Source organism: Ursus americanus, chromosome 22, assembly GCF_024610735.1.
Source record: "Ursus americanus isolate L20-20 chromosome 22, mUrsAme1.1.p, whole genome shotgun sequence".
Lineage (NCBI taxonomy): Eukaryota > Metazoa > Chordata > Mammalia > Carnivora > Ursidae > Ursus > Ursus americanus.
The window spans coordinates 27,340,782-27,357,866 of NC_142148.1; the positions used below are offsets into that span (position 1 = coordinate 27,340,782).

Here is a 17,085-nt window from a genome sequence, read left to right on the forward strand (position 1 = left end):
CTTTGTGGACCAGGCCTGCCCTTGTACAACTGTTCATTTAAAATATATATCATGTAGATTTTAAAATTACCTTACGTAAATTTGTTTTTTATTGTGATAAAAATTCACACACCATAAAATCTCTCCCTCTAAAATGTACAATTCAGACAATGGAATATTACCGAGCCACCAAAAAAATGAAATCTTGCCATTTGCAGCTATGTGGATGGAACTAGAGGGTATTATGCTAAATGAAATAAAGCAATCAGAGAAGGACAGTGATCATATGATCTCACTCATATGTAGAATTTAAGAAACAAAACAAGGATCATAGGGGAAAGGAGGGAAAAGTAAAACAAGATGAAATCAGAGGAGGAGACAAACCATAAGAGACTCTTGACTATAGGGAACAAACTGAGGGTTGCTGGAGGGGCAGGGGGCAGGGGGCTAGGATAACTGGGTGACGGGCATTAAGGAGCCCACGTGATGTAATGAGCACTGGGTGTTTTATGCAACTGATGAATCACTAAACTCAACCTCTGAAACTAATAATACGCTATATGTTAATTAACTGAATTTAAATTAATTAAAAAAGGAATGCCTCCAAAAAAAAATGTACAATTCGGGGGGGTTTAGTATATTCACAGAGCTGTGATCCATCATCACTATCTAATTCCAGAACATTTTCGTCTTCCCCAAAGAGAGTCCCGCTAGCCGTCATGCCCTCTGCCTCCTCCTCCCACCTCTTGGCAACAACTGATCTGCTTTGGGTCTCCACAGATTTGCGTGTGACGGACATGTCATATAAATGGGATCAGACAGTGTGTGGCCTTTTGTGTCTGGCTTCTTTCATTTGGCATATTTCACGGGTCACCCATGTTGTGGCAGATGTCCGTCCGTCGTGCGTTTTTATGACAGATAATGCCATTCTCCATACGTACCATGTCCGGTTCCTCCATTCACTGGACGCAGGCAGACTCCCGGGTGGGTTTCCTCCTTCCGGCTACTGTGAATAGCGCTGTTATTCCTAAACAAGTTTTTGTGCGAGCTCCTGTCTTCCATCCTTCGGCGTATCTACCTCCCCGGGAAGTTGCTAGGTCGTGCGGTAACCCTACAGTTCATGTTTTGGGGAACCGCCACACTGTTTTCCTGCGGCTGCCCCGCATTCCCACCAGTAGGGAACAAGGACTCCAGCTTCACCCCTCCCGCCCCCACATTTGTCATTGTCCCTTTTTTGATAATAGCCATCCTTCTGGATGTGCAGTGGCTTACTGGAAAATACACAGGACGTCAGTTTTAAGCTGCAAAACCGTTGTAGCTAGAACAGTCTGACTGTAGACCTTCACGCGTGGAACAGGTGAAGAAGGGAAGGAGGCCTGAGCCTGTCCCCCGCAGCCCTAGAGGCAGATTCTCCAGGTGGTTTGCAGACTGAGGGGCTCGAGGCTCACCAAGGTCTGGAATCTGGGTCTAATCCTTGGAGGCCACCTGTGGAGTGGCCGTCGCGGCCCTCAGCCCTGTCCCGCTGGCCTCGGGCAGCCCCCATGGCATCTGTCCAGGTCGTGGGTCCGTCTGTCCGGCTGCCTTGCTGGGGTGGCCACGGTGAAAAGGAGCCCAGCGGCTCCAGTCTCTGGGTCCAGTGCCAAGGGCAGCTTGTGCGGGGCACAGGCAGCGAGCCGGGGAAATGCCACCGCTGCCGCTTCCCAAGTTCAGGAAGAAAGGTCCTCAGTTTCTCGGAGAGTGTGGACAACTGCAGGGGCCGGAGAGGTTACGAAGCCGGTGGAAGGTTTACTGAGCTCCTCGGCCATGGCGAGCCCGGTGGCACTAATCCTCTGAGATGCAGAGCACGGCTGCTGGCACGAACCCAGGCCAGCCTTCCACCTCCTGCTTCTCCCGGCTTTGGCATTCGAGGAGCACCAGGCGCTTTGCTGCTTGACAGGAGGAATGTTCTGCCTTCTCGTGTTGCCTTGGCAGAGAGAGGACCCCTCCCAGGTTCTGTTCTGTTGATCGCGAGGCGCTGCTTTCCACAGCTGTCAGAGGCTTGAGTCATGAGACATAGACTGTTCCGTTCCCTTGGGTTTCAGGATAGCTTTCTTCTTTTATCGATGGCTGAGCCTTTGCAAAAAAAAAAAAAAATCGTTTCTAGTACATGGGGGGACTTTCACTTAGCTAGAATATTAGATTAATGCGAGTGCCTGGTTTCTCCCCCATGACATGCTGATGGAGTAAAATGCCACAGTGTCTCTCTGAAGAATGCAGCTTTCTCATGTTGCAGAGGGGAAGCTGAAACCCAGGAGCCCTAGTAATGGAAGGAGAAGAATGCATTCACTGGAAGTCCATCATTTCATGAACAGCCCAGAATCAGAGAAGTTTGGATCCGGAAGTGTCCTAGAGACCATCTAATCCAACTCCTGGCCTGCCAGACGTGCCTGCTTGATCCATGGTGTCACTAACAGTTGTGTGTTGATTGTGTTTATTTTTATGAACTCCCCCAGAGGGAGGTGTTCCCTGAGATTCGACCTAAGGCATGGCATGCTGAGCGGTCACGACCGTGAGTGATGGGAGAAGTCCAGGGGAAAAGACACGGGGCAGAGCCTCACAGAAGGCGCGTGCATGAGGGCAGGGCAGGAAGTGGGCTGCACGCTGGACCGACAGCCCGTGCAGAGCTGCAAGACTGACTGACAGGGCCTTCCTGGGGGTCGGCAGGCTGCTGAGAGCACGGGGGCAGGGGTATAGAGGAGCGGGTCTTGAACGCCAGAATCAAGAGTGTGCCCGATTTTTACGTAACTGGGGGCCCCCGATGCATCTGGAGGTTCCATGGCCTCTCCTCCGTTGCTTCCGCTGCCACCCTGACCCAGGCTCTTCTCGTGTCTCACCTGGGGGGTCTCGATAACCTACCTGGTCTCTCTGCCCGTATTCTGCCCAACCACATTCCACAAAGACCCCCTACCCAGGGGCTTTTTAAACTGCAAGTCTGATCGTGTCCCTCCCCCTTCCAAGGCCCTTCCTTGGCTTCCTATTGCCCAAAGGACAAGATCCTAGCTTAGGTGGCTCTGTGCGGCCTGGCGCTGCCTTGCCCTGCAGCCTCACCCCACTGTGCCTCTGACCTCACCAGGCGCCCTGGTTTCCTCGGCTGCCATGCTGTTGAACTACTCCCTGCCTTTGCCCAGCCTTCTCCTTCCTTCCCACTTCCTTTCTCTGCCTGACGAACTCCTATTCATCCTTCAAGACCCAGTGTAAATTTCTTTTTGGAGAAGCTTTCTCTGACCCTCGAGAGGCCACCTGATACCTTGAACGTGTTTCCGTTTTGAAGCTCACCTCGTATTGCAATGGTCTACTTCCAGGACACTGGCAATTCCCACTCTGAGTATGTGTGGTGTTGTGTCATGGGTCCCAGCTGAGCGCTGGGCCCGCCTTACCCAACTACGGTAGCCCACGAGGTGCCTCTGTCACAGATGAGGAAGCTGAGACGCAGAGAAGCAGCACGGCTTGCCCGAGGCACGCAGCTGGAGGGTGACAGAGCTGGGATTTGAGCCCAGATCCGTTTGACTCTATTTCTGCATCCTTCTGTCTCCTGTTCCCTGGAGCCCGCTGTGTCCCCTGGACCCCCTCTGTAGACCTTCGGGAACCTGCTGGGTGTGTGAGGGATCAAAGGGGGCGTGCAGCAACATTGTCGTGGTGCCGCTGGCAGGGTGGGGAAGTGGAGGGAGGCTAAGGGGAGGGGCTGGCTTTACGCTGGTGTTGAGGTGATAAGAGACTCTCAGCCCAGCTCCCCACGGTAAAGGGTTGGTTCCCTTGCACCTTCCCTTCCGAGCAGCAGGCTCTGGCGGCCTGGGCTCAGGGCCGCAGGACTCCAAGGGAGCAGGCAGGTGGCATGGCGGCATGGCGACATATGCCATGGCAACCTGCCTCCTCTCTGGGGCCCGGAGGGGGAGGGAGGACGGGAGAGAGCAGCCCAGACTTCTGAGTAGGATCCTGGAGAGGTGGCTCCCTTGGGGCCTGGGTGGCTTTTGCCCTCCCATGAGGGACCACCGCCTGCAAGGTCCCGTCCCAGAAGGGGAAATGCCACTTCCCCCTCTGTTCCAGAGGAATGGCCGGCTCTGGCCTCCCAGGAGACCATTGGGTCCATCCAGGTACAAACAGTCCCCTTCCCACCCCCTGGGCCAGGGAGGAAGGAAGAGGGAGCGCAAGAGGAGGGAGGTGTGGGGTTGCCAAGCGAGGTGGGAGCAGGGACAGCTGAGACAAAGGCCTCATTGTACTGAGGCCACACTCGGCTCCAAGGCAAACCGGGCATGTTGCCTGCCTCCCCGGACAGAGGCCTGGGACTCCACCTGGAGTCTCCGAGCTCTGTAGCAACTCTGGCCCAAGCTGGTCCTCTGACCTGAGCCCTGCCTCTGCCAGGAAGTCTTCCTGGAGGCACCACCCCCTCAGTGCATTCTCCCAAAAGCAAGAAGGGAAGGGGTGAGGCTGCCAGGGAAGCTGGGCTGCCTGGGACTAGAAGCCCGAGTCTGTCTGGCCCTGCAGCTCAGCCACCTCGGGCCCAAAATGATAACAAATCACGCCCCTCCCCGGGCCCCCAAGCCATGCCAGGAGGCACAGAGCCCTTGGTGGCCTTCCTGACAAGTGGGGATCACTGTGGTCCCATGGTTCCTCCTCCAGGGGCTGGCCCTACTGTGCCAGGAGGCCTTGCCTGAGTGACCGGGGCATGACGTGTGGGACACCTCCCCGCACTGGGGCGAGGAGCTCCGGTCACAGGCCTGGTGTCGGCAGCTCCTGCACCGGGCACCCGACACCTCCAGGCGGACAATGCCGGCTGTGTGCGGGCCTCCAGGGGAACAGGCTCCATTCTGTGTCACAGCCAGGAAACAGGCCACCTGAGCGGTGCCTTTGTCCCCTCAGGAGGCAGCCCCGCCACTGGACAGGACGGGCAGGCTCCCCGGAGGCCCCGACGTGGGAGGGGTGGTGCCCGCCAGGGGACTCCGGAGTTCGAGCACCAGCGCCTGGGCGTCTGGTGTTGGCCTGGTTCCCCTGTTGGCCCTGCCACACACTGGGGTGTGACTGGGGCGCGTCCCTCCCTCTCGGAGGCTCAGATTCCTCATCTGTAAGGGGACTAATCACAGCACTTCCTCATAGGGTTTTTGGGAGGAGCCAATGGCGCACTGTACGTAATGTGCTTGGCCCGGGGTCTGCGCGCAGTGGGGCTCGGTGAATGCTTCTCTGCATCATGGGGGGAGGTCAGGGCACGGTGTCCTTGGCCACGTCTCCAGGAACCCAGGCTTCTGTCCTCAGTCCCTGCTCCGAGCATGGAAAGAGGGAACAGGGGTCTCTGGAGCTGGCACACGACTCGTGGCTGCCAAGAGCCCAGGCCCTTCCGTCTCTGGGATGATGCCCAGGGCAGGACTCCTTCCTACAACGGCCAAACACCTAGCCCAACAGGGGGCTTCTCCCTTCCTTAAACCCCCGTAGGGCTGCCCTTGGAGCCGAGCCTCTACCCGCTTGTCAAGAGTGCCAAGGACGGGTCTTTACAGGCCTGGTCACTTCCTACTCATTCCAGCCCACCAAGACCCCCCACCCCCAGAGGAGGGCTTCTGTACCCATGTGCCCCCTTCCTCATCTGCTTTGTGCCTGTGCTCTGGGGTCCTGCATGCCGGAGCTAGCATGCATGTGTGCATGATGGGTGCGGGCATGCCTGTGGGCCACACGCACGTGGGAGGGCGCGGCTGCATGTCCCGCGTCATGGGCAGGCCCCAAGCATGCTCCCTGGGATGTGCACGGCCTGTCTTGGAATGGCCGGGACGTCATACCTTTTCACATTCGTGTGTATCCATATGTCTTTCTACACGTGTGCTGGTATGTTGGTCTGTCTTGTCTCCCCTATAGACAGGAAGCCCCAAGCCACACGCCGATGGGCGCCCTGGGAAGGTGACGTCGAGACTAGCCCAGCCTAATTTGGGGTTCCTGGTGCTGCTCCAGGAGTCCTCCAGCCTGCAGCCCCCGCCGAGGAGGGAGGATCGTCCAGCGCGGGGTGGGGTCCGAGTCAGGGATCGGGGGGCCTGGCTTGTAGCGTAGAGGACTCAGTGCTGCGCTGGGGGTCAGGAAGCCCTGCCCTGATGCCCGTGTGACCTTGGGCAAGGCCTTCGAGCTCTCTCTCCACATTCAATCATCTGGAGAACACAGGGTTGGAGCTATGATTTCTGGCTGCCCTTGAGGCCCTGACGATCGAGATTTTAAGTCAGGGGCCAGGAGTGTGCTAACTTCATTGGCGGAGGCAGCTGTGGCTAGCACCTGGCCTAGCAGCCCTCGCTCAGTCCTGGGGTGTCCGGCTGAAGGGTAAGAGAAGGAGCCATGCCAGGCAGCGGCCCCAACGAGAGGATGACGTGGCCTGGTCCGGCCCTCCCCGCAGCACCCCCAACGCGCCCTCTCTCCTCAGCCCCGGGGACAGCACCCATCCTGCCCCTCACCCGGACCCGCAGCCTCATGGCCATGTCCCTGCCGGGCAGTAGACGGGCCTCTGCTGGATCCCGCAGGTGAGTGTCCCCTTGGCCTCGGAGGATGGGAGGAGGGAGGGTCTCTGTCCCCACCCTCACCCCTGCCACCAACATACAGTGTATCCTTGAGCAAGTCATTTCCCCAGCTTTCCCAGCTTTAGAATGGGTTTGCTAACTAACACTCACATTCTCCGGGAACTGGTGAAGGGACACAGTGGATAGAACGTTCTCGGAAGCATGGACCCACTGGATCCCTGCTATCCTCGGGATTGTTGCTGAGCTTCACAGTGACCAGAGGGGACTCGTGCCGTCTTCTTCTCTGGCTCACTTGGCCCCCCTTTGACCTGTGTGTGCCTCTCCCCCTGTCCCTTCCCCTGCCTGCCCCTTCTACCCTGCCCCCTGTGCCAGTCCCTGCAGGGCCCTCCTGTGGGCTTGGGGGACCCTGGAAGTTGGGGACCCCTGGCAAGGGCAGATGAGACCCCACCCTTGGGCCTGCCCAGCCTCCATTCCCGTCCTGGGGAGCCAGGAAGACCGGCCTCCTCCTGGTTTTCCATCTTGACTTGCGCTGTCTGTTCTGTCACCCCTGTCTGTGCGTCCCCTTCTCCCCTCTGCTTTTCTCCCCGGCCCGTGACCCTGCAGCGGGGGCCCTTTGGGCCGCAGCGGCCTGGCGGTGTTCGCCCAGTGTCCGCAGCTGCCCGCCAGCCAGAACGAGCACCTGCCTCTTCTTCCTGCCTCCAGGCGCACCTCTCCCCCTGTGAGCGTGCGGGACGCCTACGCCTACGGCACCTCCTCTCTCAGCAGCAGCAGCAACTCGGGCTCCTGCAAGGGCAGCGACAGCAGCCCCACACCCAGGTAACCCCCTCCCCTGTGCCCGGCCAGCCTCGTCGGCTATGCACCTGTACCCCGTGCCCTGGGGGGTCAGGTGGGGCCCGGCTGACTCTGGCGTTCACTGGCTGTGTGACCTCCAGCAGCTCATGTCCCAGAGCCTCAGTTCCTATCTGAGAGAGGGAAGGGTAATGCCTGGCTTCCACAACCAAAGACAGGGGCTCACACGAGCCAGGGGTGATGCTTTCAGAGCCAGGGCCCAGTGGCAGGCAGCTCCCTGAAGTGTCGGGGACCCGTCCCATCTTCCTGCTCCACCATCCTTCGGGTAAAACTTTTGTCCTCGCCCTTACCAGGGTTCCTACACCTCGAGGCATCAGGTCAGCATCGGGGCCAGGAAGGAGGAAGGTAGAAAGGCCACCCTCCCGACATGAAGCTCATGTTCTCTGAGAAGGGACTCCTTGCCCAGGAATTCCGTCTACACCTTGGCGGCGGGCGGGATGATGGCACTGGGTGATGGGACTGGCTGCAGCTGCAGGCCAGGTGGTGCGGGGAGCGCCAACGTTGTCCCCGGTACCCTGCCACCACACACAGAATTGGGGGAAAGGCAAGAATGGAGAGGGGCAGGCCACTCGGGTGTCTGCCATCGGGCTCTCCTCAGGGGCGGCCTGTGCGAGGGCAGAGGGCACCTGGTCGGGAAGCAGCGTGTGTCACGACGTGGAACATGCTGTGTTGTACGCTCAGGAAAGCCGGAATGGAACCGGAAAGGGGAGGCAGGTGAAGGGAAGCTGAGCGTTCTCTAAAACCAGGGAGTGGCAGCCCATCCTGATTCCCCAGCGGAGCCTGGGAGCACGGGCTGGGCATTCGTACTTCCCGTCCCCGAGCCTCCGTTCCCTTATCTGTCGAGTGGGGCTGACATCACACAGGCTTCAGTAAGTTGCTGTCTGCAGGTGGCCCGAACTGGTAGCTGCCGTCATGATGACTTGGGTCCCATATGAGCAACCCCGGGCCACCAAGGCTGGCCTGTGGCTCCCGCGGCCAGAACCCCTCGTGGGAAGTCTGGTCTTGCCTTTCTAGCGGAGAGGACATCATTGGTGGGAAGTGAAGTTCAGATCACGCTAAGGCAGCCGTTCTGTTTCCCCCAACACACAGGACGGGTGACGCACGCGTGCAGGGCCCACGCCCCAGCCTCGTGGCCGGGACCCCACCCCGAGCGCAGGCGGTGTGAGTGGCATGATGTGCTCACAGTTTGGAAACTATACGATGGGCAACTTGAACGCTTTCTCATTAGGAGCAGATTTTGCAGTGCACGTTATGACTGCAGTGCATGGGGACGGTCCCCGCCCTGAGACTGAGCCCTGCCCCCTGGGAGGGTCTTCTTGCCCACGTGGACAGGGGCGGCTCTGGGTGAGCTGTGGGGCCTCGGCTGTGGCCTCAGTGCACACAGGTGTTCCAAGGCGGGAACAGCAGAGAGCCACGGATTATAGTATATTCTTCTTCTCAGTTATTTATATATATTTTCCACAAAAATAGAGCTAATGACTAAAAACGTATGAGTGTGAAATATTCTATTAGAAAAAAACCACTCACGAAAGCAAATGGGAAGCGTGAGAACAGCTTCTTCTCTAATTCTCAACTGTACTAGTTCAACGAGTTGGCCCGGGGCCCGGGAAGGAGCCCTCACCGCAGCTCCGCGCCCCTCTAGCCCGAGTCCTGGCACGGCGGCCCACAGACAGGGCGTCCCCAGCTCCGACCCACGCCACCCCTCTGCCCCTTGTCACGCGGAAAACAGGCCGGCATGTGGTATGACCAGAGTTAAACCCAGGGAGCACGAGGTGAGTCGGTAGGAGAGAATCATCCCCTTTCTCTCCGCCCTCCAGCCGCACGTTCTCGCCAGGGCCTGGACTTTACGAACCTTCTTCCTCAGTACACATTAGAAAGCTGCCGCGGAACCTTCCCAACGGCCTCCAACGCGGCCGCTTCAGCAAACCCGGGCCTGTCTTCTTCAGACCTGTGGATGTCCTTGCCCCTCCCTGAACCCCGGGGTCCCCGTCCCCTGAAGGGGCGGCGTTGGACAGGCACGGGGCCTCTGCCAGGCTGCGTGAGAACCTGCCTGGGCTGTTAGGCCGAGGTCCTAGCCGGTTTCCCAGAACAAGCAGCAGGCAGCGAGCTGTGGCGGGAGGCGGCTGGGCTGGAGGATGGTGGGACTGGGTGGGACTGGGCGCTGCTGTCCTTCTCTAGGTGTGAGGCCTGGCCCTCCCTCCTCCTGCGCTGGCTGGGAATTCCTCCACCTTGCAGTGCTGAGGCCAGGGTGTGCTCACGTGTGCACGTGCGTGCACACACACACATGCACACACACCCGTCTGGGCCACCCCAGGCTGGGCAGCACGTGGAGCCAGCTTGCTGCCACCTCGGGGCACAGCTGTGAACAAGTGGGTGCCCAGAGCCAGTGGGTGTTCACACGTGGAAAGCGTCTGCGTTTGTGTGACCCCGTGTGCGGGCTGCCGTGCTAGTCTGTGCGAGGGCCCCTGCCGCGGCTGCGGGCCGGTGGGGAAGCACGGGCACGGCGTGTGCGCCCGGAGGTGGGCGTGCAGGCACACGTGGACCAGGGTCGTCGTATTCAGCCGTGCATGCCAAGGATATGTGTGTGCGTGGCCATGCAAGCCCGCGTGTGTGTGAGGACGGGGAGGAGGCACCAGAGTGTTTGGAGACAGCCATGCCCGTGTGCGTCTGCACTCCGGTCCCCCCCGGGGTCCTGCAGGCCGGGCGGTAAACGCTGTCAGCTCTGGGGGTGTGTCCTCCTACACGGGGGTACCCCCCCACAAGCCCTGCGAGAATTACACAGGGGAGGCGCACCCGCCCCAGCCTCCGGCCCCCACCTCGTTCTCCGGGTTCGGAGACCGGACACCGGCGTTCTGGGATCCCCCGGGACTGAGATGGCAGCATCCGTAGGGTGCCCCCCACAGTGCCTGGCCGTGTGCCTGCTCTGTCGTGTGTCCCACCCCTAACTAGGGGAGCCCCGGGCCCCCCACTGTGGTCTTTACTCAGAAGAGCTTTACTAAAACCTGCCTTCCAGAAGGCCTGGGTGTTCTCAGGCCCACACAAGCCACTGGGGAGGCCTAGCCTGGAGCCATCTGGTGGCGGTGGGACCAGGACAGTGAGGCATGTCTTCCCACTCCCCGCTGACACGTGTCCCCTTGCAGGCGCTCCATGAAATACACGCTCTGCAGCGACAACCATGGCGTCAAGCCCCCCACCCCCGAGCAGTACCTGACCCCCCTGCAGCAGAAGGAGGTGTGCATCCGGCACCTGAAGGCCCGACTGAAGGACACCCAGGACCGGCTGCAGGACCGGTGAGCCGCTGGCCAGGGGCGGCCCTGCAGCCACGCTGCCCTCCCCACACTCAGAGGACCCAGGGCCCCAGGCACTTCTGCGAGGAGGCTGAGGCCTTCCCGGCACCTTTCCCTTCCAGCAAAGCCCCGTAGGAGCCCCTTTCTAGAGCCCCCAGCCACCTCCATCCTCCCCTCAGCTGCTCTCCCGCCGGCCCGCTGGTCCTCCCCACCCCTGTGGCGGTGCTCTCTCCGTTTGAGCCTAGCGGCCTCTTTGGGCCATTTCTTATTCCCCGGCTCCTTTCCACCTGGGGAGCAGGAGCACAGGGCATTCTTCCTGGAGTAACTTCCCTGGGGGGGGGACAACCCCTCGGCCCCCCTTTGCTTCCGCCCAGGGAGTCGCCAGGGGGCTCTTGGCCCACCAGTTCAGGCCCAGAGGCCTTTCTGCTCCTCTGCTTGCAGATGATGGGAGAATCACGAGCAACCTTTCTCAAGCTCCCCTCCAGCCCAGGGGTCCCCCAGGAGTCCCCACGGTCCCCTCTGTTCTCAGTCTCCAGACCGGAGGGCCAATCCTGACCCTCTCGGCTGCGGCCTTTCTGGGCCACCGGCTTCATCTTTACCCTGAAAGTTTCAGTGTCGCCCTCTGACTCTCCGTCACCTTCATCTTCTTCTCTGAAAGGTGTCCGTTCAAACACGAAGCCGCCTTGGAGCTGCCCCGGGCACTGGGGGCCAGGGCAGGCCTCCACGACCATGGCTTCTTTCCTTTCAGTATCCCATTCAGCTCCCCTCTCTCACGTATACCGCTCAGCCATGTTTAGTATAGGCACAGAGTCGTGCAACGCTCGCTGCTCTCCAGCCCCAGAACCGTCTCATCACCCCCGAAGGAAAGGCCGTTCCCAGGAGCAGTCATGGCCCAGGCCCCTGGTAACCACTCATCTTTCTGTCTTTATGGATCCATCTGTCCTGGACATCACATAGCAACAGAAGCATATAATATGCATGAGGGCGTCTTCTGCGGCCCAAGCTCTGCCAAGCAGCCGAGGCGGTTTGGATCTGTTGTGGTTTTGAACTACGGGAGGTTACAGGTGGCATTCTGTGGCCTCCTTCTCCGTCGAGTTGGGATTTCTATTTTTATTTCCCTTCGTCTTCTCAGTGACGCCGTGGGTCTGCCTGGCCACTTGCACTCCCGTGTTCAGGAAGCAGACAGCCCGTCTCCCCGCGTCCTTTCTGGGGCTGGCCCAGCGGCTCGGGCAGACTGTCTGCCCTGCGTGGTTTGGGCACAACGCCCTGGCGTGGACGCGCCTCCCCCTCAGATCCCTGACCACTCTCTGCCTGTTAGTCTTGCAGGGACCTGTGGCAGTTCGGCCGCACGCGCTCTGTGTGTTCACTGTGACACCCGTCTCCTCCCGCGACCTTCCTTCTCCGTAAAGAAGCTTTTACACCCTGTGCTTTTGTTTGCTGTGTCCCCACTTCCTGAGATGGCCTTGCCCCCATCTTGCTTCCTGGGCAAACTCATCCTTCAAGGCTCAGTTCAAATGTAATGTCCTAGACTGGGTGGGGAAGCCAGCGCTCCTGGGCCTGGAGTCCCCCCAGCTGCAAGGAGAGAGGGCCTGGGTCCAGTCCCACTGAGCATGCTCAATCCCTTCCTCCAAGCTCACTGTCCCTTCCAGGGCTTGGTGTCAGTGTGGCGGGTTTCCCTAGAATGAACCCCAATAAGGGCCCCCCATGGCCGGTGGTCCATCTGTCATGGCCACTCTGAGCAGCCCCGGTTCCCCGGCTGCCATCACCGGGCTGTGTGCTGGTGGGCGGTCAAGTCCGCCCCTTTCCAGATAATGCTTTTGCTGACCTTGCCAGCCACCATGGCCCCTCAGCCCAGACCCCTCAACATATCGCAGAGCACGCCTCCGGGCCTCATTTCCTGAACTGACCATCCCATCCGACTCTGCAAAGTGCACGGTGCCTGATCGGGGAGGGTCACTCTGCTGGGCTCCTCGCCCTCAGAGTGACGGTCGTGCCCCGCGTGGATCGCGTTTCCGTGAACGCGGGGCGCGTGGGCCGCGTGGCTGGGGGGCTGATGTTGCTGGGGTGGGTGTGCCACCCCCAGGAACTGCCGGCTCAGGAGTGGCTTTCCTGCACCCTCGCGGCCTCCACCGCATCCTGCCCCGCTTTGCGCTGCTTTTTCTGCCAGACTTGATAGGGGGCTCTTCTAACTTGCCTGCCTCCCCTGCACCCCGGATTCGTCTGTGACTCGGGATGCCAGTGTCCAGTTTGCCTGGCACTGGCATCTTCTCTCGGGGGCGACCTGTGCCTTCTTGTCCATCCTTTTGGCCCATCCCCTTCACAGTAGATACAAAGCAGAGATGACCAGTGTGGATAAAAGAGAGCCACCTGCGGTCACCGTGGTCCTCTGTCGCACCCACCACGTTTCATCCCCCGCACTGAGGGGAGGTGTGAGGCCAGCACCCCGCACACACATGGTGGCAATAAGTTCCCCAAGCAAAGCAGGGCACCCGCTGCCTCTCTCCCCAGGGGCTCTGGCCAGGGACCCCCGTGGACAGTCTTCAGCACCGGCTTTCCTGGGAGGCCACATCCCTTCCCACAGAGCAGAGGTTTTACGTTTAGTTCTTTTTGTCTTAGGTTAAGATTTTTAAATGGATGTGTTTGGTTTTTAGAGCAGTGGGCATTTATTTATACGCTGAGTGTCTCTTGTCTCATGTCTCCTATAGGTAATGGGTGTAAGCGGGACAGTCGTCTGCGTTTCGGCCTCCAGGGCTGGGGATGCAGAGGGGCCTGCACGTTTCTCCCCACTCCCCGCCCCCGGGGGTGGAGGAGGCCCCTGGGCCGCCCCCTCGCCCCCTCTGGAGTGAGAAGGAGGCACTGAGTCGGGCCTTTTCTGTCTAGCTCTGGGCGGGAGGCACAGGCCCTCTGTCCTTGGTGACAGCCCTTGCCTGCTCGTCCTTGGTGGTGGTGACAGGCCAGGCAGCGAGCACGTGTGTCTCCTCTGCTCCCAGGGACACCGAGATCGATGACCTGAAGATGCAGCTGTCGCGCATGCAGGAGGACTGGATCGAGGAGGAGTGCCACCGCGTGGAGGCCCAGCTGGCCCTGAAGGAGGCACGCAAGGAGATCAAGCAGCTCAAGCAGGTCATTGACACGGTCAAGAACAACCTGATCGATAAGGACAAGGGGCTGCAGAAGTACTTCGTGGACATCAACATCCAGAACAAGAAGCTGGAGACGCTGCTGCACAACATGGAGGTGGCCCAGAACGGCGCGGCCAAGGACGACGGCGCCGGCGAATCGGCTGGCGGGTCCCCGGCGCGCTCCCTCACCCGCAGCTCCACCTACACCAAGCTGAGCGACCCCGCCGTGTGCGGCGACCGGCCCCCCGGCGACCCCCCCGGGGCCTCGGCCGACGACGGGGCGGACAGCGGCTTCGCGGTGACCGAGGACACGCTGAGCCGGACGGACGCGCTGGAGGCCAGCAGCCTGCTGTCATCAGGGGTGGACTGCGGCCCCGAGGAGGGCTCGCTGCACAACAGCTTCGGCCTGGGCCCCCGCTTCCCCGCCAGCAACACCTACGAGAAGCTGCTGTGCGGCCTGGAGGCCGGCGTGCAGGCCAGCTGCCTGCAGGAGCGCGCCATCCAGACGGACTTCGCGCAGTACCAGCCAGACCTGGACGCCATCCTGGAGAAAGTGACCCAGGCCCAGGTCTGCGGGGCGCTCCCCGAGTCGGGGGACAGGGGCCCGGAGCTGGATCCCCAGCCCCCGGGGCCCAAAGACCCCGACTCTGCCGTGGTGGTGACGGTGGGTGACGAGCCGGAGGCCCCAGAGCCCATCACCCGAGGGCCGAGCCCACAGCGGCCCGGCGCCAACCCCAGCCCCGGGCCGTCGGTGAGCGTGGTGTGCCCCCTGGAAGAGGAGGAGGAGGCGGCCGCCGCCGAGAAGGAGCCCAAGAGCTACTGGAGCCGCCACTACATCGTGGATCTGCTGGCCGTGGTGGTGCCGGCCGTGCCCACGGTGGCCTGGCTCTGCCGCTCGCAGCGCCGCCAGGGCCAGCCCATTTACAACATCAGCTCCCTGCTGCGGGGCTGCTGCACGGTGGCCTTGCACTCCATCCGCCGCATCAGCTGCCGCTCGCTGAGCCCCGGCCAGGCAGCCGGCAGCTCCCAGCTGTGAGCGGCGCGCCGGCCCGTGGCGCCCGCAGCCCGACCACTGATTGTAGGGTGCCGCTCTCCCTCCCGCTCCTTCCCCGGGGGCCTCATCCTATTTTAGTTTCGGGCGTGGGAGTGGCTTTTTCCAGACGAGAACAGTGTCAGGGGCCTGGGAGCCGGGGTTGGGGGAAGGCACCCCGAAACTGTGACAGGAGACAAGGGAAGAGAGACCAGAGGCAGGGGGGCACACCGAAAGGACACACTGCAGAGAGAGGAGGTGGGGAGGTCCCCCAACCTGGCCCTGCCCATCTGGACCTTCGCACGGGGCCGCCGCTGCCCAGAAAGCCTCGGGCGTGTTAATGTGGGGAGGCCGGGCCTGAGGCGCCCAGGCGAGCCTCCCTCCCCGCACGCCCGTGTCCCGTCCCGTTGCCTGCCCACCCACGCCTCCTCTCCAGCCGCCCTCCTGCCCTCAGTCCAGCCTTCTGGGCCAGCATTATCTCCTCGTGTGGAGGCAGCTGCCGCCCAGAGTACAGGCCACCGGCCCGGGACTCTGAGCAGGGTCTGCAACCCCCGGGGCCCGGCTGAAGTTCCAGCATCTTCCAGCTGCTCCTTGCTTTGGGATTCGGAAGTGTAGTCAGGCCGTAGGCTCGGGCCGGAGGCGAGACAGAGATGGGCAAGAGCGCAGCGGGGCTTCTGTGTCTGTTCGTCCTCGACCTTCCCCAGACTCCGTTTCCCTCTCGGCGCTTCAGGCTGTGTCAGACCCTTCTTCCTGTGAGAGCTGAGCCAGACGGGCTAGTGCTGGGGCTGGAACGCTTGCCCGAGCCCCAGCTCCCAGCTCCCAGCTGGAGCCTCCGGCAGCACAGCACGAGAGGAGGAGGCAGGGGCTGGCAGCTCAGGGGGGGGCTCCTCCAGCTTTCTGAGACGAGGGCGTGCTGTCTGGAAGGCATGGGGCTAGGCTCGGCCATCCTCCGCGGGTTGAGAGGCCAGAGGTCACGACGCCCCTGGAGCTCACCCCAACTTTCTCTGGGGGGCCTCGGGCCTAACTTCTGCTTTGCACTATGTTCACTTTGGGGCTTGGCTCTCATGCACCCCAACATTCCACTGAGGGGCTGCTTGCATTGTAGGGTGAGGGCTCCGAAACTTAGACCTATCTGCCTCTGGAGAGAATCCCAGCAGGATGGATGGCAAGATGGGATATTGAAGCCATGATGTTCGTCCAGGCCAAAGCAGGGGGCCCAGGGTCGTCTCCCAGGCAGGGGAGCTTCACTGTCCCCCCTCCTTCCCCGGGACCACATCTGGTCCCCCAGCAAAGCTGCTGACCTTTAACCACCACTATTATTTGACAAAGTAAACCCACTCCTTCTCCCTTGTGGGGCTTACACCCATCTGGTGGCCCCTCCCACTCTTCAGAGGTTAGGCCCCACCTCTGGGCGGGTTGGTGGGACCCTGTGTCTTACTCATCCCCCTGGCCCCAGGGCCACTCTCGTTCTCTGCCAAGGTTGCTCGCCCACCCCCCGCTGCTCCAACAGACAGCCGCTGCCTGACTTAGGGGCTCCGCCTTTCCCCTCCGCGCCCTCCACTCAAGGGGGAGGCACCTGCATGCACTGGGAGTGGGCAGCCAGCTCAGCCATGGGGGCGACGGCCCCCTCTGCCACACGCTTTGTGCCTCCAAAGCTCCCCCCACCGGTTGGGGCCTCAGACCAGCCATCCTTTGTGGAGCACCCCCACCCCAGCCGAACCACACCCGAACTCCTGGGGCCTGCCCGGGGCTGCCCCACGGACGCTGGGGTCGTGACATGGAGGGGCAGTGGACACACCCAATCCAAAGCCAAGCCGGGCCTGGAGCCAGCCTCCTGCACCGTGCTCACCAAGCTGCGTTGCGTCTCCTTAGAAATAGTCCAAGCTTTGCCGAGAAAATAAACGTATGACTATATTTGACAACACGAAATCTATATATTTTTCACACTGGAATTCAGTCGAGCCATGTAGCCCCTCTGCTCCTGTCTGTGTTTCGCTGTCTGTGGCCTTCCTGTCGTGTCTTGTGTCTTGGTGGACGAGGCTGGGGCCGTAGCCGGCGGAGGCCCTGGTGAAGGGCCGCGCCCAAGGTGAGTGGGGCCGCTGCTCTGGGTTGCCGGGCCCTCGCCCACAGTGTTGAGAGCCTTCTCTCTTGGGGCCTTCGACAGGCTTTTCTTCCTCGTGTCAGTGGAGGCGGCGGCTCTGTGCCCGGCCCTGGGATGGACCCTGGGAGCACGCTGGCCGGCAGCCCTGGCCCGGCCCTTCGTGTGCGCGCGTGTGCGCCCAGTGTCCGCATCTATG

The 17,085-nt window shown here is 61.1% G+C and overlaps 1 protein-coding gene across 2 annotated transcripts in view; it reads left to right on the forward strand.

The window, feature by feature from the left end:
- Positions 1-16,704, forward strand: part of SNPH (syntaphilin) — a 35,059-nt gene extending 18,355 nt beyond the window's left edge. Inside the window, exons 3-6 of one of the 2 annotated variants that reach the window (XM_087853708.1) lie at positions 6,407-6,503; positions 7,203-7,316; positions 10,490-10,639; positions 13,627-16,704. In XM_087853708.1, coding sequence (XP_087709834.1) covers positions 6,454-6,503; positions 7,203-7,316; positions 10,490-10,639; positions 13,627-14,794 — 1,482 coding nt within the window. In that variant the 5' untranslated portion in view covers positions 6,407-6,453 and the 3' untranslated portion in view covers positions 14,795-16,704. Of the gene's footprint in view, positions 1-5,926; positions 6,504-7,202; positions 7,317-10,489; positions 10,640-13,626 lie in introns of those variants that run through there. The other variant, XM_045807680.2, reaches the window with a different exon arrangement.
- Positions 16,705-17,085: the final 381 nt, after the last annotated feature.